Raw genomic sequence first — 27,491 nt, 5'->3', positions numbered from 1 at the left:
AATTTTCCAAGGAAGAAATACAGCCAATCAGCATTTGAAAAAGTGTTCCATGATCTTAGCCATCAGGAAAACACAAATTAAGATTGCTCACCTCATTCCAAATGACTGCTATCAAAGAAACAAAGGTTGCAGAGAAACCCTTTGATTCACTACAGCTAGAATGTATCTCAAAACACTAAAAACAGAAATGCCATATCATTTGACTATAGTCTTCTATACCTGAAAGACTAAAGTCACCAGAGCAGAGAGATCCTTGCACATCCATGGTTATTGTCGCATTATTCAAAACAGCCAGGAAAAGGTATCAACCTGATGCCCACCAAGAGATAAATGGATAAAAATGTGGTACACATACGTGAAATGGAATCGTATTCAGTCATTATAAAATGAAACATATTTTAATAAAAATGAGATCATGGGATAACAAAATGAAGTCATGACATTTACAGGAAAATGAATGTGACTGGAGATCATTACGTGAAATCATCCATACTCAGACAAATATCACACTTTCTTTTATATGCAGAACATAGATTCAAATTTATATATACAAGGGCTGGAAAGATGGCTCAGCAGTTAAGAGCACTTTCAGAGGACGTCAGTTCAGTTTCCAGAACTCACATGGTGACTAACAACTGTCTGGAACTTCAGTTCTAGGTAATGAGCTAGGCGCCAGACATACAGGTGGTATGCACACATGCAAGCAAAACACTCATATACACATAAAATAAATAAGTCAAAAAGGAAAATTGCATACATGTATTTTGTGTTTAGACATGCATTGGAGTCATTAAAGTGGAAAGGGGATCATAGGAAGGGAAGAAGAGATCTTAAGAGGAGAACAAAGAGTAATGGGATAGATGACGTTGTGGAGGGAGGGACTATATGGGCAAAAGAAGGGAGCCAATGTGGGGTGTGGGGGAAGTCTGAGCGGAAGTGAGCAAGTGGAAACAATGCATCGTGACACACACACTTATGGAAATGTCAATACACTATTCTAAAATTTATTTTTTAAAAAAGTCAATAAAACACATTCTGCTCTGAAAAAAGTAAAGGGGGGAAACAGGAAAGGTGAGACTGGTGAGGATACTAGAGAGGCAGAGTATGATCTGTGTAGAGAAATGCACATTCAAACTGTTATACTGCAACCCATTACATTAGGGACAATTACTATGGTACCAAAATAAATTCTCAAGCAATGCTTTTCGGAGTATTACACTTCTAAAGAAGCCGCTACAACACTCCCCTCTTCTATCCAAAAACTATTTCATCAGATATTTTTGCTAGAGCACTATTTATCTAATATTTATAGCTATTTTTTTTAAAAGTTCTGAGCAGTTTTCAGTGTAATTTAGTGTACATAAATAGGAATAAGGAAAGTAAAGAGAAGGGTTGACACATTGCAATCAGGTCAGTACTTTAATTTTAAGACAATTTATAATTGTTTATTATGTGTGTCTGTGTGCACATGAATGCAGGTGCTCTAGAGGCCAGAGGTATCAGATTACACAATGGAGTTGAAGTATCAGATTGTGCACAACCTCATGTGGGCTCTGAAGTGTGGTTCTTTGCAAAACCAATCTTTGCTCTTAATTGATAAGCCATCTCTCCAGCCCCAGGTTCAGTATTTTAGGTTGCAAGTTAGATTTGAGAGTTCTAGCAGACATCATAATCTATATTGATGGATTCCAAAACACGCCAAAACTTTCTTTTGAACTTTTTTTTTTCTTTTTTTCGGAGCTGGGGACCGAACCCAGGGCCTTGTGCTTGCTAGGCAAGCGCTCTACCACTGAGCTAAATCCCCAACCCCTCTTTTGAACTTTTAAAGATCTGATAATGTAGCGTCATTGAATATAAAAACCAAGTATATATCTAGAGGAAATGATTTCAGGAGTTTGTCAAAACAAAAAAAAAACACTTTAAAAATAAGCCTTAATTAGGTGTTTAAGCAGTAGAGATTATAAAATGTTAGGCAACAAAATGTCTTATTGGTGTCACTGTCTCTTTAAGGGAAATATATTGTTGCATAATTCTTGAACATTCTGGAAAACTCTAGTACCACGTGACAAAACTCGACGCCATTTTAGTCCCCCACCAGACTCTCCCCAGTTACTGTGGGGCATGGAGCGCGGTGAGGAAGCACCCGCTGAGGGTGCTCCGACTGAAAGAGCTCCGGCTGAGGGAGCTCTCGCTGAGGCAGCTCTCCCCAAGGCAGCTCTCGCTGAGGCGGGGGCCCCCGATATTTCTGAAGCCCCCTCAACACATGCTCCAACATCTGAAGAAACGGGCCCCAAAGAGCCCCAAGTTCCTATCAGCCTTGGCGCTGAAAGTGCTTGCGACACATCTGACACTGGAGGTGCTCGAGGCCTAGTGATTCCTGTTCCTAGTAGGGCCGAGCCTCATGGGACCCGCCCGAGTACAGCCCGTGGCAGAGCTCTTCAGAAGGCTATGCGAGGTGAGTGGCTTTGAATGTTAGCCTTCTACAAAGGGGAACTTGGGGGTGTCAAAAGGTCCTCTGAGGTGTGACACCCATGGGGACACGGTAGAAGCCGCAGCCTGGCCTTGCTGACAGAAAGAAATGGCTGATCCGGCTGGACCTGATCTTGGGCCCGGGGTAGCGGCGAGGGGCAGGGAGACAGCCGGGACAAATGGGTGAGATGACGGGGATGATGACACCCCCTCAGCACCGCTGGTGGCAGTTTGGGGCCTTGGCAGGGTGGCACGGTGGCGCCCCACAAACGGAGGGACCCGTGAGCCCCGAGAGGAGGCCCAGCCGCCATAGGGGCTTCAGCCTGGCCTATGTGGGCCTTGCTGAGGAGGCTTCCGCATTGGTTAGTCAGTTTGGGGCCTGGGAGGGGGGGCGGCCAGGGGCGTGGGGATGAAGGGGCAGGGACGCGGTGAGCACGGTGAGAGAAATTGGTAGTGGGGGGGCGGGAGCCGGGGGGCGTGGGGACGGATGAGTTGACTGCTTGTGGCAGTTTGGGGCCTGGGGGACCCCCACAGCACCGCTGGTGTTAGTTTGGGGCCTTGGCAGGGTGGCACGTTGGCGCCCCACAGGAGGAACCCGTCATCCCCGAGAGGTGAAAAGGTCCTCAGACGCAGCTGCTGTAGGGGAGGTGCAGGCTTCAGCCTGGCCTGTGTGGGCCTCTCTAAGGAAGCTTCTGGAATGGCTAGTCAGTTTGGAGATGGGCGGGGCGACCAGGGGCGTGGGGATGAAGGGGCAGGAATGTGGTGAGCACGGGGAGGGGAAGTGGGGGGAGGGGTAGAGGACGAATGAGTAGACCACCTGTGGCAGCAAAGGGCCTTGGCAGGGTGGCACGTTGGCGCCCCACAGGAGGAACCCGTGATCCCCGAGAGGTCAAAAGGTCCTCAGGCGCAGCTGCTGTACGGGAGGTGCAGGCTTCAGCCTGGCCTATGTGGGCCTCTCTGAGGAGGCTTCCGCAATGGCTAGTCAGTTTGGGGATTGGGGCCTGTAATGTTTTAACTTCCTCGCCAAGTGACAGACTAGAGGGTTGAGCATGTGCTGTGCCATCGTGTGTGTGTGTGTGTGTGTGTGTGTGTGTGTGTGTGTGTGTGTGTGTGTGTGTGTGCGTGCGTGCGTGCGTGTGTCCCAGGTCCTTCGGGTGGACTCAGGTCCCGCCCCGCTCTGCTCCCTGCCCCCACCTATGAGTTAGTGGCTGGGGTTTGAGGACGCCCCGTGACCTGTCCGCCCGTCCCAGCCTGGTTGCAGCAACGGGAGCCCGTGCACTGGCTGCGCACGCAGGCGCAGGCCGGCAGGAACAGGCTTGCCAGCTCACTGCCTAGAGGCTACACATGGCCTGGAGGCCTCGAGGCCCCAGCCCTCTGATTGATTGGCGGCCTCGTGGGGGAGGCGGGGCGAGGGGCGGGGCCTGGGCGCTCGCTACTTGTAAAGCGGAGTTCTCTTCCACGCTCCGACCTCTCAGAGATTCCAAGCTCCCTGAGTTAGGACCTCAGCCAGCAGGGATGTCCAAGAAAAAGTCCCGGCCAGCAGCGGCAGGTGAGCCGGAGGACCACCAGGCTCCGGGAAGGTGGGAAGGTGGCTCCTCAGCATCTTGCCTCGCCCGGGTTCATGGACCTCGAGGTGTGAAGGCTCCCGTGGCTTTGCAGGGATATTTTTTCAGCACAAATGCGCAAAAGCGGGAGGAGCGGAACTTTTTCCGTTGGGTTTCCCCAGGGGGGAAAAAAAACACTCTCCAAAGGGCAGGACAAGGTTCTGCGCTTTAAAATTAAAATGCGGGACCAAGTTTGGTTGTCTGGAGCAAGGGCTTTTGGGCTCTCTGGCTACACCTTTCCAATTGTCCCGCCGAAGGGAGATAAGCCAGATGTGAGCTGTGGGCAGCGGTTCGGTTCATTTAATTAGGCTTCCGAGAGTGCCTCGTGGAATTTTCAAAAACAAATTAAGAAAAATGAATATTTCTTGGAGGAAAATAGGTTCATTTTTTAAAATAGATAGTTCTTTTCGATTTTTTTTCTGCCTTGGTAAAGTTCGTGTTTAGTCAGATCTTTTTTTTTTTTTTTTGAGTATTTCTTATTTACATTTCGAGTGTTATTCCCTTTCCCGGTTTCCGGGCAAACATCCCCCTCCCCCCTCCCCTTCCTTATGGGTGTTCCCCTCCCCATCCTCCCCCCCTTGCCGCCCTCCCCCCAACAATCTAGTTCACTGGGGGTTCAGTCTTAGCAGGACCCAGGGCTTCCCCTTCCACTGGTGCTCTTACTAGGCTATTCATTGCTACCTATGAGGATGGAGCCCAGGGTCAGTCCATGTATATAGTCTTTGGGTAGTGGCTTAGTCCCTGGAAGCTCTGGTTGCTTGGCATTGTTGTTCATATGGGGTCTCGAGCCCCTTCAAGCTCTTCCAGTTCTTTCTCTGATTCCTTCAACGGGGGTCCTATTCTCAGTTCAGTGGTTTGCTGCTGGCATCTTTTCGATTTTTAAAAACTATTAAAACTTCTCAGAGAGGTTTTTCCCTTTCTCTCCCTTTAAACCTTTTTACTGGGACTATTAACAAGGAGATAGTATACTTTAAAACCTTTTGAGTTCCCTAAAGTTTTATTCTGTAAAAGAGGAGTCGCCAAAAAGGCGTTAAAATGAACGAAATGCCCTAATCTTAGTTCTGCTGAGGAGCCTAAAAAATAAGACTGATCTGTGAAATCTTGCTTAGCAGCTTTCTCCTTAAATTCTGTGTGTGTATCCCTGGTCTTAAGTTTTTTCTGTTTTCTCTCGTTAAGTGGTATATCCAGCCCCAAGGTTATTTCATTTACTTTTTACTTTCAAATTTTGCCCAAGTATGTATTAATTGTGCAAAGGGGTTTCATTGACATTTTCAGATATGTATCAGTAGGGGAGCTCTTGAGCTGTCTGTGCACGCATACCAGCAGGCACAGGCCTGCAAGCACGCACGCACGCAGGCACGTACGCAGGCAGGCACACACACACACACACACACACACACACACACACACACACACACGCGCGCGCGCGCGCACAGCTTAGAGAATGCTCGCATGGCCTAGAGGCTTTGAGGCTGGAGTCTTAGGGAGTCATACACTCTTATGTTTATTATTCATTATTTATATACATGGGTGTATATTTAAAAGTAGTAAAACAAATAAGTATCAAAAATAATGTATTCTCTAGCCCCTTCCTGGGTCTTTTTATAAATTCTTGCACTCTTTGTACTTTATAACAACTTTTAAAATTATACTAAGGGATTAATTTTTAAAATATTTTTATTAATTGACATTCTGCATAATGTATTTTGATCATATTCATACACCTTCCTCAACTCAGATCCTTCCTAACTTTCCTACAGATCTAATTTTGTGATCTTTTTTCTTTGCAGTAAATGGTAGTAATGAATAAATGAAGTAATACTTTAGGTTCTATGCATACCACTCAAGGAATTTATTCCAAGAAGCTAGTGTATATGGTCTGGATATGTAAGCATGGGACTCTTAACGTTCTCTCCGTTCTCTCCAGGGAGTGCTGAGCAATTGCAGTTGAAACATACAAAAGCTTCTTGCTATCCCATGGTCTCTGTTTAATTACCACTGTTAGTCTATTTGGATGACTTAAATATTGAAAATTAAATCTTTTTTTACTTCAAATCAGTGTATCTACATATAGGTTCAGAGGCCATTTAGTTTGTTGAAATTTACTATTTTATTTGACAGTCATTTCACAATAGCTTAGTTATTCATCAAATAATATCGTGCGTAATTTGGATTGACTTTGGAAATGACTTTTAGAAGTCAGATGCCAAATAAAATATTACTTAACTATATGCACATTTTTAGTGAGAATCATGGATAAGTTTTTATATAGCATAACCAATACTAACAGAGATGGTCAGCACAGTGAGCAAGAGTTTTTAATGACCTTCTTTTTTTTTTTTATGACCTCAAAAACAAGCTATGAGTTTAAGGCATGAGGAGTCTCATGAAATTGAGGAACAGTTCATATTGCGTCTGCCACCGGTAAGTAACTTTTATACCTCAGAATACATATCTTCAGTGCAAAAGTGTAGTTCTGCGTAGATAACATTGGTGTTTTAGGCTGCGTAGATAACATTTGTGTTTCAGGCTATAAAAGATCAGAACATTTCCTTCCATAAATCATATTCATTAAGCAGTCTTATTAGAGTGCATATTCTTCTCACAATCTTTCTTTCTTCCTGTATATACTATCAGTCATGTGGGTTAATTCTCTGGCAAAACAACTATGACAATTACGGATCATCCACTCACTCACTATAAACATTAACAGCCGGTGTTCCGGACAGCCAAGGTAAGATTGTTCTAAAACGTTTTCTGTCCTCTCAAAAGAGAGGTGCTTGGAGGGATTACCACTATATACCTGCAAATTCCTCACCAAGCAAGGTTATCAAACTCATTTCAACATTAGCTTGAGTCTTTCCCCATTGATAACCATGCTCAAATATTATTTCATTTATGAAGCTATGATAGAGATGTGCAGGAAGTTATTATTCAAGTACAGTTAATTAATATAGCTAGTAAACCATAGCCCAACCTTTCCAGTGGAAGGATAGCAGTAAGAAGTAGAACTGAAAGGCTGGGAGAAAGCACCAACTGTAGTTCTAAAAGATAATGTCAAAATTGCATAGACTGTATCTAGCTTGACTTATACAATGCATGGTCTTTCATGGTACATAGCATAATTAATTTTTGGGAAATGTAAGGTTCATTTAAAGGGAAGACTTGCCTTGAAATGTTTATTCCATTAGCTTTCACTTAGACAATCTTTCTGATTTTTAATTTTCCTCCCTTTTAGGAACAAGCTTATGCTGTCAGGAAAATTATACATTCTAGAAATGCTGCCACAAAGGATAAACTAAAAATTGGCTTTTCTCGTAAGTATTTAATATTAATTCACAACATATTAAACAATTTGCTACAGATTGCTATGTGCCAGACATAGGAGTTCTGAAAAAGAATAGAGTATGTTATCTTTCCAACTTTAGACAACATACAAATCCAATGTTAAAAGTGACAGCTTTTAACTGGAAGAGCTTGAAGGGTCTCGAGACCCCATATGTACAACAATGCCAAGCAACCAGAGCTTCCAGGGACTAAGCCACTACCTAAAGACTATACATGGACTGACCCTGGACTCTGACTCCATAGGTAGCAATGAATATCCTAGTAAGAGCACCAGTGGAAGGGGAAGCCCTGGGTCCTGCTAAGACTGAACCCCAGTGAACTAGACTGTTGGGGGGAGGGCGGCAATGGGGGGAGGGTTGGGAGGGGAACACCCATAAGGAAGGGGAGGGGGGAGGGGGATGTTTGCCCGGAAATCGGGAAAGGCAATAACACTTGAAATGTATATAAGAAATACTCAAGTTAATAAAAAAAAAGTGACAGCTTTTTTAAAAAAATTAATTTATTTACTTTACATCCATATTACAGCTTCCTTTCCCTCCTTTCCTCTCAGTCCCTTTCTCTCCTTTCCCTCCTCCCCTCCCCCACCCCCTCCTCCATTTCATTTCAGATAAGGGGGGCCTCCCATAGATATCAGCCCACCTTAGCATATAAAGTTGCAATAGGACTAGGTACATCTTCTTTTTTTTTTTTTTTTGGTTCTTTTTTCGGAGCTGGGGACGGAACCCAGGGCCTTGCGCTTCCTAGGTAAGCGCTCTACCACTGAGCTAAATCCCCAGCCCTGGTACATCTTCTTCTATTGAGGCTAGACAAGGCTGTTTTATTTTAAAAGAAATGCATTTAAATGAATGCTATTTGCTTTTGGTGATGACAAGAAAACAGTTGCTGTCTTTCTAATCTTTGCTACCATTAGAAAGAAATTTACTTTTTAATTAGTAAAATACAATATGAAAAAGCAAGCTATTTTTTCTAGAAGTTACTAATTGAATATTGATTTGTAGCCTTTAAAGAAATAGTAAGTTTCACTGAAGAAATTGCCTCTCACATAAGTCTTCATTATTCAAATTCTTGGAGATTAGAGAGTTCACTGAAATGTCAATATTTTTTCTACCTTCCTTTAGCTGATGGACATCATGCAGTTGTTCAAGTAGAAAATGTTTCACTGCCTGCTAAGCTGGTTAATTTGCCTTGTGTTATTGGAAGCCTGAAAACTGTTGATAGAAAAACATTTTATCAGACAGCGGATATTTCTCAGGTATGATTTTGTGAGATACGGTCTCATATATCCCAGGTTAGCCTTGCACTCAGTATGTAGTTGAGTATGACTCAAAACTTCTAATCATTTTGTCTTCAACTATGAAAGGCTGGGCTTACATGCATGCCTTTCTGCACTCTTAGGTGTACTGAGGATCTTAGGGCTTTGCGCATGCTAGATAAGCACTCTACCAGCTAAGTGATATCCCAATATCCACAAAACCTTGTTTTGCTTTTGCTTTTTAGTGATCATGCATGCTAAGGCAAGTGCTCGTGCATGCTAAGGCAAGTGCTTGTGCATGCTAAGGCAAGTGCTCTACCTGCCATTATGCTATTTCCCCTCCACTGGGTTGATTTTCCTAATCTTTTAGTTCTCGTAGCTTTTGTGGAAATCATAAGTCTTTCTGGCACTATTCCTACTACATGGTAAATGCTTTGGTTTTTGGTATCTGTTACTTAACTTTTCATTTCTTTGCTTTTACAGACTCCTGATCCCTATTGGCCATTTATAATGGCTCTCAATAATTTAAAAATAGGAAATGGCTAAGGTCTTTTTTCTGCACCTTCTACTAAAGCAGTATGCTAACTGAAGAAAAATTGGTTCTTACTCATCATCTCTGCTGGTGCTTTTTTGATTTTCTCTCTAATCAATGCTAAAATGTATGCATTTCATACTATGCCTTCTGCAATGGTAAACACTGGGTAACAGTGGAATCTATATATCATGTTGACGGGAGAGAGGGAGAGAAGGGAGAGCAGGAAGGAGGAAAGGATGGGAAAGGGATATAGTAAAGAGAATCTGAATGTATATTGCATACTACTTGGCTTTGGGAAATGCTGGGAATCTTCTGTGCTCCAGATTTATGGGGTATGATCATGATTTATTACTAACCAGTATTTGGGCAATAATCAAATTCTTTGTCTGTGCTCAATGTAGATGCTTGTATGCAGTCCTGAAGGTGAGCCTCATTCTTCTCCTGAAGAACCAGTTATCTCTACTGGTCCTACTGTTACTGGACATATTGAAGGGAAGGCAGAGAAAAAAAAGTATAACTGGAAGCACGGCAGTAAGTCACCAGTCCGTTGCTCATTCTGGCTGACTACACGATCTCTTGAATTGCAAGTCACTATGAACCAGGAACCTCTTACCTGGTTTATTAACCTCTTATTTTTAAAGAAAAAAGTCATTCTAGGAGCACAGCATAGTTCTTTACCGAATTCGTGTAATTCGAATTCGTATAGGTATAGGACAGTCTTCAGTTATATGGTATGTTTCATCATGTTTTTATTTTAGTTACTCCACCACTTAAGAATGTCAGAAAGAAAAGGTTCCGGAAAACAACAAAAAAGGTTAGTCTCATACAACTTACATTTCTCCAGGGTGGATTAGAGGAGGATTAAGAGGGAGAAAAGGGATTCATTTATATATATGTATATATATATATACATATATATATATACATATATATATGTATATATGTGTGTGTGTGTGTGTGTGTGTGTTCAATAAATTCCCATCATATGTTGTGGTACCTACCATAATCTGAGCACTTTGGAGGCTAAAGGAGGAGGATTATGAGTTTAAGGAATCCTTGGCTGTTTCTATTTCTATTTTGATCATGTCTCAAAAATGTAAAAATTTAAGAATATGCCAAATCCACAGCATTATGAGCAGTTGGGACTACAGCAGTAAATAAAAACAGACCCAGTTCTTTCGGTTACAGGCTCATTGTTAGGGGTTTAGAAGAATCATGAACTTGACATGCTTTCAGTTTTCAGCTCTATAGATTTAAAGTCAGGCATGTTGGTTTACACCTGTAATCTCAGCATTTAGGAGCCTGAAGCAAAAGGATTGCCATTAGCTGGAAGACATCTTGGGCTACATTGCTAGTGCCAGGGTAGCCAGGGATGCATAGTGAGATTTTTTTTGGCGGGGAAAGAGGAAGGGAGGGAGGGAGGGAGACAGGGAGACAGGGAGACAGAGACAGAGAGAGAAAAGAAGAAGAAGAAGATTGATTTTGATTGAAACCCTCTATTCTTACTTCAGGTGAGCTATAGGAAGAGTACTATACCTTGGGTTCATCTTAAGAATTAAATGAAAATAATGAAATAGTCAGATGTTCATATGAAATTGGAAGAAATAGAAATAGAAGTTTGTTGTGTAATCTTTTCACAGTTTACCCTTTTGTAGCATTTTTTTCTTTTCTTTTCTTTTTTTTTCAGAGCTGGGGACCGAACCCAGAGCCTTGTGCTTGCTAGGCAAGCGCTCTACCACTGAGCTAAATCCCCAACCCCCTTTTGTAGCATTTTACAAAGCTATAGAACAATATCACAAATCAAATGGTCATCATTGCAATTCATCCATCTTAGGAAATACTGTTTTATATTCCTGCCAATAATATATGACTGGTCCAAATTCTCCACCTCCTCTACCTACACTAGATCTTGTCATTATTTTATTTTATTCTACTAGTTCTGATAACTGTGTAGAAATTTTATTGTGGTATTTAATTGTATATGGATAGTTTATTAATACCTTCAAAAAGTTGATAGCTTGAGGGTTTAGCCCTCTTCACAAGCTCTTCCATACAGCAAGACTTTTAGTTTTGACAAGACTTAATTTATTGATGTTTTTAAGTATCCTGCTTTTTTTGTTAAATCTAAGGAGTCTTTGTTTGTTCTAGATAATAAAGATTTTCTCATTCTTTTTTTCAAGTTTTAAATTTTATATTTATGCTTGCAATCATGATTCTCCTTTTCCCGTTCTTCGTCCTCTACCCTTTCCCTCTCCTCTTCCACCTCTTCCTTGGTGTTAGATATTGTATGATATTGTTTATGGGTTCCTTATTTTTTTCCACTGATCCATGCATCAATCTCTCCACGGATACTGTAATGTGGTAAGTCTTGAAATTGGAAGGTTGATTGCTACCACTTCATTTTGCTTCAATATTGTTATAAACACTTTAGAATCTGTATACTTCCATATGGATTTAGAATAAACTTGTATGTGTAAACAGAAACCTTGTTAGAATTCTGAAAGAAAGTGTGTTAAATTTGTAGATCAACTGTTCTAATTTATGTGTTAACTTTGGATTAATAACCTGTCAGTGAATGAAAGTTATTGTCTTCTAAGTAAAGTAGTTAAATATAGTTGTAGACGTAAATAGAACAATCAAAATATAACATTGTTCTTTGTTGTACTTTACTACATAGCTCCCAGATGTCAAACAAATGGATGAAATCAACTTCAGTGAGGTACAGCATTGGTCATAATCTTCGTTGTTTACTTTAACATGATACACTCATATACATTTGCTGGGTTTTATTCATTGAGTAATAATTTAATGTTCAGTAATAACTTGTAGGTGAAAGGAGAAACAGTTTTGCTAATGATACCACGAGTCACAGACTGCTTTCTCACCTTTAGTTTCAGTTCAAAAGCTATTCCTTGGAGTTCAGGATTCAACTGACTAACAATTGGTTGAAATAATCAAAAGCCTTGTTTCATATTTGTGTCATGATGAGTTAATCGATGTAGAGTAATTGCTTAAAATTGTATTCCAGGGAGAACATGTAGATAGGGTCTAGTTTTGTAGGAACATTTTAATACAAAAGATAGGACAAGGAAATCTGGGAGTTTAGATTTTAAACCAATCATTTATAAGTAACTAACATTGAATTAGTGCTCTTTTATAATATGAGTCAAGGTAAATAATAAAACATAAGCACTTGAAATATTTTCCACAGAGCTGTAGAAAGATAAAATTAAACATCTCAAGTGATTTAATTGTGAAAAATGAACTCACTCTACAAAAAACAGAATAGCACTATTTAAGTAGGACTTGGATTGGATAAGCATGTAATAAGTCCCAATCATTTTAATTCAATAATATATAGGAAAAGGGTATTTACATAAAACAGTGTGCTAGATGACATTACCGGCATTTTTCCTCTACTTTGCTTCAGTACACTCAGTCTCCAAGTGTGGAAAAGGAAGTGAAGAGACTGCTATGCTCAGATGCTGAAGCTGTCAGTGTCCGTATCCTTTATAGCAAATACTTTTCTTATAGTCTGCTTCATCTTGTGTAAATGTGCTGACACATTGCACCTCTGGTTGGTGATTTCGCTTTTGTTTGTGATGTTTGGGATCAAATTCAAATATACATGCCAGGTAAGCCGTGTTTCACGAAGCAGCATGAGTAGTCTTTCAAGTGTCTGAGTACCAGTTTTGAAGTGTCTAACTTAAGATTTTTGAAATTTGATTTTCTAGATAGAAACAATAAATACAGACCACGGAAGTTTATTTATGTGTGTAACTTAATATAAGGCAGTTCTCCACACCAGGAATGCAGCTACAATGATTCAAATTTGGCCTAAATTAGATATTAAGAGCATTTTTAGTTAAAGAGCACTTCCCTTTCTACTGTGTTCTCTCTCTCCCTTCTGCTTTTTCCTTGACTGCTATCCTCTCAGGCTGGGAAGTTGTTGCTGATGATGATACTAAGGAAATAGAAAGTCAAGGGTGCATCTCAACTACTTCAGGAACCCCACAGATGGGTGGTGCTGGTTCATCAGGTAATTTATTGAAAACAGGAGGAGCCTCAGAATACGGCAAGTGCTAACTGTGTGAAAGATCCAGTCACAAAAGATGCCTTTGTCCTTCATCTTTATTGGTCTTCTTGTGCTTCTAGGGTTTTAGGTTGGAATTCTAATCTCCTGTATGCCCCGGTATTCAGTTTCCTATGAGCCCTCCTATTCTCTAGCATCTTGCTAATTGAATACATGGATGACTGTTAGTATCTCATATTCCTTGTTCTTATTTTACAAAGGGAATGATCTTTCCATAGGAAAATAATTTATAAAAGTCACTGGTTGCCCAGTGAATTTGATGAAAAGGTTATGATCACTTGTAAAGTTTCAGATCAGTTCAATGTTCCCTTGCTTAAAATCAATAGAATATGATGTGCTTCGGGAGATGATGGGCGAGACTGGCAGCAATAGTAATGATGTGGAAGATAAGAATAGCAAAATTGAGGATGAGGATGAGGATGATCAAGAGGATGAAGATGAAGATGATGGAAATGAAGAAAAAGAGGAGGAGACAGACAATTCTGAAGAAGAGTTAGAAAAGGAGCTGCAAGCCAAATTTATTCAATCTAGCCTCCATGAAAAAGAACAAGATTACACTTCAATAAGTAAGTCACGAAAAGATGAAGGAACTGGATAGGGTGGGCGGCAGTATTATAATATGACAGCTTGGGACATGCATTATCCACAATGCTTAGTTTTAAAAGGTCCTTGGACTTGGACTTGATCCATAATTTAAAGTTATACTTACATACAAAAATCCTTTCTCTGCCTTTTTCAGTCATGGAAATTCAGAAACTGATTCATATCAAAGAACAAAAGCTCCAGCAAATTTATAAAAAAGCCCAGCGACAGAAGGATCTCCTTCGGAATGTGGAAAACTTGACCCTCAAGGTAAGTTCTTTCCAGCTCAGATATCCTGATGTCTTCCTTTCACAGACCCATCTGTGTTTTTACTCATGCCGTTGCTGTGTGGTTCATTCATGAACCTAAACAACTTCTTAGAAATGTCTACTAAAACATCCCTGTTTTATTTTATCTGAGTAATTTTTAAAATCGAAGCAATTTTAAGGGAGAAATGGTACCGGGTGACCTGAGACAATGGCCAGTAACAGTTCCAAACTGTGTTTTGTGCTTCTCTTCCCTTGAGGTACATTTTTCATCACTGATACAATTTTTTTTTTCAGAGACATTTCCAGAATGTTTTGGAGAAGCTTAACATACTGGAAAAAGAGAAGTGTGAGCAGGTAAGAAGGATATTTTTAAATAAATATTTTGCTATGAAGAACTCACCTACCTCTAATCTAATTTCAGGCTGTGTGTCTCACAAGAACAGCATATTCTGAGTGAGAAAGCAGGGTAGATGAAGCTTTTTGAAAGTCTGTTCATTCAGTAGTCATTGAATACCTGTGGAGTGCCATGTAGGGTAGACTAGGAAAGGTGGATTTTAGTCTTAAGTGTGTTTAAGAAACTCATTGCTGAGTATGAAGGAGCAGAATCAGATCTAGCTTAAGCTTTTACTTTAAAATTTTATCGTGTGTGTGTGTGTGTGTGTGTGTGTGTGTGTGTGTGTTTGTCTGTGTATGTGTGTTACATGATATACATGGGAGGGAGGGGTCTGGAAAGAGGGAAGGGGAGGGGGTAATATAATCACAAAGATTTTATTAAAAACTTTAACATAAATTCATTTTGAGAAAAGACTATTCCACTTGTTTTATCTAATCTCTTACAAACTGACTACAATGATCTTTTTACCATGAACTATGACCTCTGTATATTTTTCGTAGAAGCCCAGATTCTTCTTTTCCTTTTTTTATTGGATAGTTTTAAATTTACACTTCAAACGTTATCTCCTTTCATGGTTAACCAGTCCATAAATCCCCAATCCCATCCTCACTCCCCCTTCTTCTATGAGGGTGCTCCCTGACCCACCCACCCACCCCTTCCCGCCTCCCTGCCCTGACATTCCCCTATACTGGGGTTCCAGCCTTGGCAGGACCAAGGGAGGAGACCAGATTACTGCGCACATAGTCAGTTTTGGGCATGTTCAGTTTTAAGCTTCCCTTTATAACTGTGGACACTAAAAGACATCATGCTCACAGCAATGGGCCTGAGTTATCCATGGTGAGACTGTTCTTTGGAACTCTGTGACACTACAATTCCAAGTAACAGTTGCTTTTTGGTCTATATAAATAAATATTACATGAAGTGATGCATTTTAAGATTGTAAATATCCTGTCTGTTTCCCTCTGGTTTGTGATCTGAAACAGTGAGGAATTATTTAATATGAGAGGTTTTCTTTTCTTTGTGTGTCAGTTTATGGGTTTTTTTTTGTTTTTTGTTTTTTGTGTTTTTTTTGCTTGTGTGTGTGTGTGTGTGTGTGTGTGTGTGTGTGTGTGTGTGTGTGTTTTGGAGAGTTTTCTGAATTCCGGCTACAAGTCAAAACTCTTAATACATTCTGTGAATGAGCTGCAATCCTATGATTATGAGTTGTATCTAGGGACTGGTCACTCTAACTAGAATCTTTTACCTTCTTAATCTATTTTCAGATTTGGGACATTGTCATTGAAAGTTCAACTTTGTATGAACCAGGAATTTTTAATATCAGAGGCCACATATCAATAATATATTCTGTTCAAAGAACATTTAGATTTATGTTTACAAAAAAGAGTTAACCAATAACAGTAGAACATGAGGGGACCCAGCTAAAGGACCGCTGGGATTCAGCACCATCGCAAGTTGAATATTTGGGAGTCCAGACAGGAACACTAGTCAGTAACAGTTTTTTCCTTTGTTGAACTGTCCATTTTTTAAATGGATAGTTTGGTTTAAAGTGGAGGGATTAAACTATAAATGTGGATGATGTAGGGAAGCCTTAAGAACTTGAAACAAACTAGCTGAGTGTTATATTACATCTCAAAAGTCACACAAATGCCTATGGTATTATTTTTCAACCTTTTAAATATTTTCCAAGAGTTTGTACATGTTTTGAAGTGGTACAGAAAGAGCTTTGTCATGCTTTTGAAATTGTAATGAAGGATTTTTTTTTTTAAAAAAAACAAAGCTTGGAATACCAGAAAAAAAAAACCTCACAGAACTTTTATAATGTTTCTCTGCTTCTCTCTCCTCAGATTTATCACCTACAGGAACAACTGAAATGTTTCCTGAAGGAGTAAGGAAAGCCTCAGCCTAGCACACAAAGTGGATTAACTTTCCAGATGAAGAAGACTCAGGGGGACCACATACTTCTGTCCCTCTAGTTACTTTGTTGGGTATTTTTTTCTAGTTAGAGTAAATTTGAGGATCATAGTTATATAGAAGGAGACATATATAGAAGGAGTTACATAAATGCATAATAAGTTTAGAAACCCCACTAAATAGGGGATTTTGTTTCTTTTTGTCAATTTGGGATTATATGTATGCATTTCTTTATCTTTTACTCTATGGTACCATGAGATCATCCAGCCATCTTTGTCAAAGATCCATAGGTGTTTTACGTAAGTTAGCTTTTCAAACACTGTTTTAAGTATTTCCTACTGTATTGAAAATAATCAATTTGTCAGCAGAAGCAGAAGGTCAAATTGAAGGCCAGGCTGGCCTTTATTGTAAGACCCTTTCTCAAAATAAAATTAAATTAAAACATGAAAACATCTCTAATTTCTAACAAGGGTTGGGTCCTGTCACAATTCTTCAAATGCCTACCTCTCAGCAATTAAGTACTAGGTCGTGCCCTGCCTTTCTCAGGTTAAAGGCTGCTTGCCTGCCCACAGATGGTTTCTTGCTACTCTTCTTTGCTCTATGAGTAGGTATTGAGGGCTGTGGCTGGTTGTTATTCTTTAGCTAAGAGAAGAGTCAGAGGAAAGATATTACTTATTCTAAGTCTTCTCATTGTAACTCCCATAAGAAAAGATTAGTAAATCTAGATTCCTGTAATGCCTTTAAGGCATTAACAATGCTGTAAGACTTTAACAACTCTGGATTTCATAAGGGTTTTTAAAGCTATGTGATTATTGTATTCTCATATGTGTGCTCTAAGGAAAATGATGTTTATCTTAAACAAATGGCTGTGCTTGTAATCAAACTCAAGGCCCACACAGGCTAGGCAAGTACTGTGTTGACAAGCTAAACCTCTTACCCCATTGATCTAGAAGAATCACACTTATATTAAAACACAACAGTAAACTCTACCTTGGTCCATTTAGGTCACCATAACAAAAATACTATAGTTTTCTAAATTTATAAGTAAAACCAACTTATTGCTCTGACTCCTGGAGGATGAGAAATGTAATATTAAAGCATCAACAGACATGGTCTGACCGCCAGATGGCATAAAACCTGACTTATACATCATGACTTCTGAGCATCTTTACATGGAAGAAAGAGCAAAAAGAATCCTCCAGGTCTCTCTTATAAAGGGTATTACTCAGGCCTTCTTGACCTAATCACTCAAAAGCTCCACATGTTATTGTAGGTAGGTAATGTTTTATTGGGCAGACACACTCACAGTAACACTTTCTGATAGGAAATGACACAAGATGCCATTAATAGAGAGCCTATTAAAAGAGTCCTTGGGATACAAAACAGTCTGTGTCTTTTTGAAGGAAGCAGACCATCACATCTTAACTATAACATTTGGAGAGCAAAATGATGGAGTACAAATGAGTAGCTCCAGTGTTCGAATTAAATATTCATGTAGTAGAAATGAACATATGGCTGCAGTTGCAGCTCTAGCTACCATTTGTCCTGTATGTAGGTCACCTATTCGAGTGTCCATCTAGTTATCAGCTAGACCCCAGTCTGGTTCCAATTGAAAAAGTGATTACTGCTCTAAGAAAGATTACAGCCAAATGACAATAAGCAACGGGAAGAGAAGAGTAAATCAGTGTATAAAGGTCGAGCCTGGGAGAGTAGGTCAAAGACAGCCAGAATGCTAAGGGAAATCCACAGAAAGTAGTAGAACCAAAGGACATAAGTATGTCCAAAAAAAGTAACGCCAATGTCAGGACAGAAGTATAAGAAAATCATAGAAGCAAAGATGATACATAATTGTTTTCTAGAAACCTAGAACTGAAAAGGTGTGAAGAAGGCGAAGATAATGGGGAAAATTCTGTTTTGGGTTAGGCTAAGAGGCTGAGTTTGAAGTGGGGCTGGACTTTCCAGGTCAGCCAAGGTGGAAGGCTGGGACAGAAACATCTAAACACACTGCTAGACCTCTGAGACAATGCACGAAGTGACTTGTAAGGGTGACCACCAGACTGTTTACTCGCCTTCCTATCTATGGAGGCTACCATGACGCAGTGTCTCATCTGCCTTTCTCATTCCTAAAGGGTGGAGGGCTTTCTGCTTCTGGGGTGCAGCTATTGGCCACAGACCTGCTCAGCTACTACATAGCATTGGCAACTCAACAACAGGGGTCCACCGCTGTCCATGTCACCTGATCTCTTTCACATCCGCATCATCTTTGAGACTAAAGGACCCAGGGAGCTTATAGCACATTCCATTTCTGTTGTGTCTCTAAGTAATAAACTGTATAGATCTGGGTGTTTTGTCTTATCACAAGCTGACATTTTTGAGAATTCCAAAGACTCAGAAAAATGTGAATTATTCCCAATAAGTGTTTAAATGAATAATAATTGGAAATGGATAGCTGGAAGGATAGTATTTGTTGTGTGGGCTAAAATGGATGTGATTGGCATTTGTACTGGGCAATGAATTGTTATGGACTGGCAAGGAAAGAAAAATTGGTGCAGATGAAGGACTAACAAAGCTTTATTTTGGCATGAAATGGCAGTAAGCAAAATGATTATCATCAGTTCATGGGGACATTTTAACACACACTCTCTCCATATATATGCACATATATATATATGCATATATATATTCATTCTACAATCTCAGAATAAAGGACAGAGCTTAACAGAGTAAATGCACTTTCATGGAAACTCACAGCAGTGACCCTGATTTTTCTCATACTGCTTCAGCTGCTTGAAAAACTCAGATTGATGAGAAAATTTAGAAACCATTACTTTTTCTGTGAGGCAAGCTCTTCCTTTTGAAAGGGGGAACTTGAGGGGCCACCAGTCCAGGCAACTGCCCGTCTGTCAGTATGCCTGTGGCTTCTTCACCTCTACTCTTTTCTGTCCACCCTAAAATACTAGAGGACGGTGGAAGGCCATGAGCGGAGAAAATAACCAGAGGGACCAAAGTAAACAAATACAAATTTATTCTTCAAAGCGGAATTCAAGGATAAAATGGGAAAAGCACCACAGTGAGTGGCAACTGACATTAACCCATTTGCTCCTAGCCCCCTTCACCCCGAACTTTAATACATTTGCATGCCACCCTTGACACCTCCCCTATCCCCTAATTTTCATCCTTGTGATCAATTCTTGCAGCCAGCAAGCAGCATAGTCAACTTCAGTCTGCCTTTTATACTGCCTTGGGAACAGCAAGGGCATTTGGCAGGTCTCCTTCCAAAAATGGCAGCTAAAGGAGGAGTTAAAACAGCGAGGAATTGCTGAAGTATTTTTCTTCCAAGTCCCAGGGTTTTGCAGGGAGGCCCACAGATTGGGCTACCCAGCTGAGGAGCTGAATTTCCACAGCCTTAGGGGAATGCCTCTAGGTTCTCCTCCAGGACTGTCCCTCAGTTTGTTGGTTATTTGTCAAAGTACCAAGGGAAACTGGATGGGATTAATAACAGAAAATAGTCCCAGAGGCCACAATTCTGCCATTGAAAATGTGAGTTCAGCAAATGCTCTAGCCTGAAGCTGGGGACTGAACCCCCAAACCCTTTAAAAACACACACCCCAGGAAGGAATAGTAGTCTTTAACATTAATCTGGTGGTAAGAAATTTCCCAGGCTTTGCCTCTGCCTTGCCCCTTGGTTTGTTTTTCACTATTGTGACCTGCCAGACCAGTTCACAAAACACCTGAATCCCAATCAGATTTCTCCATAGTGAAGTCCTGCCAGAGTCTCGGCCTTGTGAGGAACATTGAGAACCTTGATTCTCACCCTTGCATTCTGAAGAGAAGGGCACATGGCCTCCTGGGTAGAAAACTATGGAACTATATACCACAGTCTTGTGTCTTCTAGCCAGTCAGCCTTCCCTTACAATTGCCAACCAGTGTGAAGCTACTCTGAGCCGAAAGCACAGCTACCCTCCCAATGGCTTATTGCTCTCTATCAAATTCTGTCCAGAATAAATTGCCTACATTATTTGATAAAAAATCCAGTAAACACATTCCCCGTCACTGATGCTATCTCATAACGCAGGTTACTAATCCAGCAACTCTTTCACTACCTTCAACTGCAGGGTTATACATTACACAGGGCTCCTTTAGGACCTTCAACACACAACATACCCAATAACATAGAGCACATTTTGCTAAATTCAACCCCAGTATGGACTCACACTGTCCGAGGAGTCATTTTCATCACTGCAGGCAACTTGCCTACATAGGCAGCAGTGACTGCTACTGGATCCCTGAGCAATGTACTCGTCTGGGGTATGGCAGGTAAACACAAGATGGCAAAGTGCCAGTGACTCTCCTAGTGAGACTTCAACCTTGACCTGCTGCTTCGGTCTACATCCAGCACAAATTCTACATAACAAGATCAACATCTTCTCTACCAAGTCCAGTCCATTGAAGTTGTCACAGACCCTCGGTGGCCTAAGAACTCTTGGATGGGGCTTACAAAAGGACTCTTAGATTGTTTCATAGTATCCATGTCCCTAAGCCTTAGGGAGGCATGCAGTTCATAGTTTCTGAGTCCCCTATTCCACAACAAATTTATTTGAATCCTGCCCACAATCTAGGCTCCTACAAAGATGCCTCATTCTGACTATGACCTGGTTCTGTGTTTGATGCTTGCCTACCAAATGCTCACAATACAAGCAGATACCCAGTTCTTCTGAGAGATCTCCAGGCAGGAGATTTGACCCTTGAATCTGTGGCTTGGTTGGGGAGAATGCAATCTTGATTTCTGGAGCCAAGCTACTACTCTACCTCCCTGGAACAGATCAAGCTAGGTTCCTAGCAGGTCCATGTGTGTGCTGTGGCTTGGATTATAATACAGAACTGTAAATATCTCACTTTCTCCTGACTGTGATGACAACCACTGCATTCTATAAGGCCATGATGCAGACCTTAGGCCCTAATGGGATAGGATGTATTCTGTCTTAGCCTGGCAGAGACTAACATATGCCTTATTTATTCTTTCTGTGTGGAGTGGGTAGAGCTTGGATGTGTTCTACTTTGGTTCCCAAATCACTTTTTAAGGGTGGTAAGAAAATTTTACCTAAGGCTCAAGTCTCAGTGGAACAAAGTTTGAAATAGTGAAGAGAACAGAATGCCTCTTCCTGTTAGATTACTCTGTGGCCACAGACTTTCTTTGGATTGGTCTAAAGGTCAATGTACCTCAAATATCAGTATAGAGAAAAACGTCCTTAAGGGCCCAGCCAGGATGCCTTCCCTTCCCTTCCTGCTAGAGACTGAGGCTAACAAAGAGCAAGGCAGGACACTAATTCTTTAAGAACTATTAGAATTTAATATTTGAGTAAGGCTGGGAGAACACTGATGTACAGTAGAAATGTAGTATAGATATGTATATATAAACTCAAAATTGAGTCCATTGCAAGACTCTGGGGTGAAAGCTCTCCTCTGTAGAAAGTAGTCAAAGTGGGCTCTGCCTCTGCTTCAAGTTCTCCAACCCACTCTTTCCACATCCACATTCTGTTCTGAACAGTTGCTAGCCAAAGGAGTCAGAGTGTATACAGCCGAGGAGAAGTTAGTTCATTTTGAGGACCGAGTTCATCTTTCATTGTTAGCAACAGTTTGATATACAGGAAGACCTCGCTGCTATTCCACTTTGCGTGGAATGTGGCCAGTTTTCTGATTCAAGTTTAGTAGCTTTAAAGCAGGAATCACCATTCAGGCTGGTCAGTTGGAACTTTTCCAGTGAGTATTTGGGGGCAATCCGCCATCTTACCCAGTCTAACCTATGCTATCAATTGGTTATATCCTCGTTTATACTCCTCTAGGATAGAGGGTCTCTTTTCCTTTCTCTTTCTCTCTCTCTCACACACACAAAGAGAAAGTAAAGGCCTCTTTGTTGAAGAAGATGCCACTCCTGCCAGCAGCTCAGTGAGGACAGACTCAGAAAACCAGAGTGACTTCGGATGGCTTTCCAGAGCATCTCAACGAGTCTCTTGGGATGCCAAGGCCACCAGAAAATAGGATCATGGGGGGGGGTATTTAAAGAAACAAGTATTTTTTATGTTAATGTTTCCAAATATAGGGTGGAAGCGTGTCTACAATGAAAATGCTCCTCCATCAGAGAAGCTCTGCTAGGTACTGTGGCAGGATGAATTAAAGATATTGGAGGAAAAAACATGTAGATAGAATCCTCAAGAACTATGCTCTGGAGCTGAACTAATAGGACATAAACTGCCTAGACTTCCTAAGGCGCCCTTTGGAGGAATGTCTCAGGGATACCCATTTGTCTCTTTCAGTTGGGCCAGATAGTAGGAGATCAATAACGCAGAACCTCGAGGCCATTAGGCTTTCCCTTCTTTGATTCCATGGAGAAGCGAAAGGGACCAGTGGGCACTGCTTAGCTCTGCAAGGTAACTTTCTGCTCCTTATCTGGGTGACAAGTGCCTTTGCCTGGGCTGCAACAGCAGAATAACATAAGGGACAGGTTCAGTCTTAAGGATTAATGGGTACATTTCTAGAGTCAGAGGTAACACAGCTCTCCTCTCTTCCTCCACCACATCTCACAAGCCATTAGATCCCTGCTGCTGCCCCAGGCCCAAATATCTCTGGCTGAGGAATGTGGGGCCAGTGGCTACTGGAAAGGTTGGGCAAAGGTTAAGGGACGGCATTGACGAGAATCAGGAAAGGACTATGAACTACAGGATGGGGGTATGACTCCATCAAGAGGCCAGCAGAGTGTTCGCAGTCACATCAGAGCTTCGCACACTGGGGAAGGCGTGGCGGAGCTTCTCCATGATGTCTTCTAAGCATAGGCTGACATCCTGACTCTTTGAACCCACATCATCTAAGTTAGAAGAGAGATGAGAGATTTTGAGATTTCCTTTATAAGAAGAAAGGCAAGAGGCTGAGCTAGGCTGCTATTTGCTGAATAGTGGGTTCAGAGTACTTGTACCCTCCCACTCAAATGACCAGTATGGAGAATGCACTCACTAGACATTTTTAGAAGAAACGTATGAGAGAGACAGTCAACAAACCAATTATACACAACCCTAGTCCCAGCTCTAGTAAAGTGTTGGGCAGGACAAATCACTGGAGGAAGTGGGTTACATGAGGGAACTTACCTGCAGCCTCAGTGTCTGGAGTAGTCTGTCCCTTCTCCCGGGGATGACTGCCTTCTGACTGGCGTGGGGAGGAGGCTAGGGATGAGCCTGCAGAGCCATTGCCATCTGATTCAGTGGGTGGCTAGCAAGAGGTGAGACATGATTTAAGTGGCTTTGTCTTCATAACCTCATTCTTAGACCCCTGAGCTTAAAAAGGAACCTTAGAGACTCTGTGCCTGCCCTTTTGTACTGGGTCCTTAAGAAGCTTTTCACGGTGCCATAAGCTGTGCCTTCTTCCTTCAGGAAACCTCTTAGATCGTTGTTAGATCCTTTTAACAACAGGAGTCAAAGGTTCCTGGTTCTTACAAGAATGGCACTGCACCTAAGGGTCTTTTGATGCCATTTCAACTATATTTAGGCTATTTAGAGCCCATTTTTCCCTGCACTTTCATCGTTGCACACCTGATCCTCAGTTCATGGCATAGCGCATGTTAGAAAACTGCAGGAACTCATGGAAGATTGTCCCTGGAACTAAAGAGGCCAATGAAACACATGGCATAAGAGAGCAGAACGGAGGGCTGACTGGGAGAGAAGGAAGGGACTAGAGGGGAAGCAGGGACACAGAGGAGGGAAATGGAAGGCAAAGTATGGCGATTCAAATGTACAGAGGCCAGGATGAAAATAGTATTTTGAATGTGAGCTTAAAACTAGTTAAGAAAGGAACAAGGCTGTTCCTTGGATAGTAAAGAGAACAGGGACACTGTTGCATACGATGACAATGACAGATGACATGCATGATTAGTGTGCTATATTCCTGGTACCTTGCTGAATTCTGCATATACATTATTTGATTTTAGGATGGTTATAATCCTCTGATGTAAAATGTTTACCTATTATTAGTACTGTGTATATGTGTGTGGCATCTGCAGATACATTTATGATATGAAGCATGTGTAGGTCACAGGACAACTGCATAGAGTTGGTTCTCTTTCCACCTTTATGTGGGTCGCAGAGATTGAACTCAGTTTGTCAGGCCTGTGTGGGAAAGACTTAACCAGCTGAGCCACCTTGCTAGCCCCCCTTTAAAAAGGTATGTTTTTATTTTTATGTGTGTGTCTGTGAGGGTGTGCCGTGTGTGTGAGTACCTCCGGAGGCCAGACAAAGGTGCCTGATTCCTTACCCCTGGAGTTACTCATAGTTGTGAGCTGACTTACACCGGTGCTAGGCAGCTGAACTCCGGTCCTCTGCACGAGCATTCTTAACTTCTGACCATCTCTCACTGTCCATTGATTTGCTTTGTTTTGTCTTAATTTAAAGCTAATATTATCATGACCTCTGTTTTACAGAGAACCGGGGCCAAATAAGGTTAAATAACTTTCTGAGCCCCCACAGTCAATATATTCAAGCCCAGGCTGCCTGACCCAAGAGTTGCCTGACCTTCCAGAGACAAAAAGGGCAAATTGCAACAAAAGAGCCCTTTCTTGTAAAAATTTTTCTCTTGGGTTGGGGTTTAGCTCAGCGGTAGAGCGCTTGCCTAGAGAGCGCAAGGCCCTGGGTTCGGTCCCCAGCTCCGGAAAAAAATTTTTTTTCTCTTGCCAAACATGTCCAAACCTGAAAATGCCACATTTTGGATTATGACTTGGTGTTTATGTGTCCTTGAATGCGTACACATTTGTGTGCACTTGAGGATACATGTATGCACATGCGTGTGGAGGCTAGAGAATAACCATGGGTGTCAGTCCTTAGGTGTTGCCCACCTTTTTTTTTCCTGTTTTCATTTCTTTGTTTTAAGAGACAGGGTCTTCCATGAGCCTGGAATTCACCAAGTAGACTAGGCTAGCCAGGAAGCCCCAGAAATCCATGTCCCTGGCATGGAAATTCCAAGTGTGTGTCACCATACCTGGCTTTTTAAAAAAATTGTCTCTGCAGATGTAGCTTAGGTACTCATGCTTGGTGCAATACTGAGTCCCTTTGTTTAGGATGGTTTTTTGAAATTTATTCTTTTAATACCAGATTCCAGTGGGCTGTGAAATACAGCTTCCTTAAAAGTCCTTAAAAGTCCATAGGGATCTTAAGAGTGACACACAGAGGAGGCATGGAAGTGAACGGGAAGAGGACTGCTTAAGCATGGACCCATTCTGCCCACTTTCTTCTGCATTTCTTCATCCAATTGCCAGTCAGCTCTTCTCAAGAAGTCACCTGACTGCCACAACCTAAGTGGCACTTTCTCTTTCTCTGCTCCAACCCCAGCTCTCTGAGCCCTCCTGATTAGGGCTCTGGTTCTGTAACTGCAGCCTCACCTGCAGGAGCAGCTCTCTCAGGCGTTGCAGCTGAGACTCTAACTGCTTGTTGTGGTCTTCAAGGATCTGCATGCGTGTCTCCAGGCGGCTCTTGTGCTGCCGCAGGATCCTGGCTTCAGCTAGAAGCTCTTCATTGCGGTGGTCTGGGGTTGCTTCAGCAGAGCCCTCAGCTAGGGTAGGTGCCTCGACTGCTTCTTCGTGCTGCCATTTCAGGCGCCTCAGCTCTCCCTGAAGAATCCTGCCACGGACACAGATGCCAAGGCCTAAGGCTTTAACAGGATCACCTAGCTATCCAGAATCCACGAGTGCCCTGTTTCTCATGTGTGAGGAGGTCTCTGCGATCTCCCAACCCACCCCCTGGAGATGCTCTGCTTGAAATGGCCACAGCCACTTCCTCTCCAGCCTGCTTGACATTTACACTGCCATCCTGAAGCCTTGGAGCAGTAAACTGACATTTCACATAAGAAATGTCTTAGGGCTTTGATGCTTTGGGGATTAATTTTGACCTTAAAAAGCAGGTAAGAACATGTTCTGCAAATATTAGTGCCAATGGCTCGCCTATTACTCTACTTATAGATTTTTAGATTCTCAGCGAAGACATAGCATACATAAAGAGATCACCTATACTGCAGCCTCTCTCTGCATTGACCTGCTTTGAATGTTCATAATGGGCCATCAGGAGACACTCCACATTTAGGCATTATCACTTTCTGTTGTCCAGGCGAAGAGAATCCTGCTCTTTCTACCATTCTCCAGAGCCTGCTCTCTGCTGCTCCAATGTAGCAGTTTTCTCTCCTTCCCTGGAGAAACCAGGGCATTGATCACAGTTCACTCCATTGTATAAGGACCGCTTTGTCCTAATGTTCACAACTAGTCCACAGTTCACACCACTGCTGTGCCCTGCCCCACACGTTCAACAACACACAAATCGATCTTGTGTGCTTTTATCCTGACAATGTTACCTTTGCTGGAAAAGTCTCTAAAGGCTTGCTGTATGTTTGTGCATTTATCTTTCCAGGATTGGTGACACACACTTTGTGAACCAGACCTCACCTGCACTCCACCATCTGAGGAACATTGTTCTAAGACTTGCTAATCCGAGGGCGGTGTGGGGACCAGTGACACTAGCTAGTCTCCCTGACTGCTGGTTAGAAATAGAAACTCAGGCCCTCCACACCCAGGAGTGAGTGGGTGAGTGAGCTTTTTTTTCAAGCTTTGCCATTGACTCCTGTGCATACTAATGCTTGAAGTGCACTACCCTAAGAGGCTCTGCAGATGGTACTCCCCTCCCTCCAAGAGCCTTCAACTTCTGTCAGGCCCATGCAGCCACCTCTACTTCTGTGGTGATTAATGCGACTAGTGGCCCGTCATCTCTCTGCTTCGGAAATGCTATGTGTAGTTTCAAAAAGCCCTGGAATACTTTCATTCAGTAACAAGTAGTTCTTTCTACTTTCAGTACAGAAAGTTTTTTGACAGCAAGGACAAGTTATGTTCTCATCTGCATTCTTCTGGTGTTCTCTTTCCCTGTATCTCGTGGATACTCAGAAAAGGTCAGGGTTATATTACAAGGACTCAAACAATTATTAGAAGAATCAACATTGATTAACCCTTACTAT

General features: G+C 41.8%; 2 protein-coding genes across 10 annotated transcripts in view; one reads left to right on the top strand and one right to left on the bottom strand.

Annotated features, from left to right (window-relative positions):
* The first annotated feature begins 2,077 nt into the window (after positions 1-2,077).
* Taf7l (TATA-box binding protein associated factor 7-like) lies at positions 2,078-16,907 on the top strand. 2 transcript variants are annotated; one of them, NM_001434284.1, is given in 13 exon segments: positions 2,078-2,455; positions 6,433-6,497; positions 7,312-7,390; positions 8,540-8,673; positions 9,610-9,739; positions 9,967-10,022; positions 11,886-11,927; positions 12,639-12,711; positions 13,146-13,247; positions 13,628-13,867; positions 14,041-14,153; positions 14,447-14,506; positions 16,391-16,907. In NM_001434284.1, coding segments are annotated over 13 exon segments (1,473 nt in total). In that variant the 5' UTR covers positions 2,078-2,121; the 3' UTR covers positions 16,436-16,907.
* Positions 16,908-19,010: 2,103 nt separating this feature from the next.
* Drp2 (dystrophin related protein 2) overlaps positions 19,011-27,491 on the bottom strand; it is a 50,665-nt gene continuing 42,184 nt past the window's right edge. For 6 of the 8 annotated variants that reach the window (XM_087600670.1, XM_087600669.1, XM_087600672.1 and 3 more), the window contains 3 exons: positions 25,876-26,113; positions 23,597-23,717; positions 19,466-23,319 (listed from right to left, as the gene is read on the bottom strand). In XM_087600670.1, the coding sequence (XP_087456796.1) occupies positions 23,195-23,319; positions 23,597-23,717; positions 25,876-26,113 (484 nt within the window). In that variant the 3' untranslated portion in view covers positions 19,466-23,194. 8 annotated transcript variants of the gene reach the window in all.

This window comes from Rattus norvegicus, chromosome X, assembly GCF_021556685.1.
Source record: "Rattus norvegicus strain SHRSP/BbbUtx chromosome X, alternate assembly SHRSP_T2T, whole genome shotgun sequence".
Taxonomy (NCBI): Eukaryota; Metazoa; Chordata; class Mammalia; order Rodentia; family Muridae; genus Rattus; species Rattus norvegicus.
Note: the sequence above shows the minus strand (reverse complement) of the source record. Positions and strands in the feature narration are given on the sequence as shown.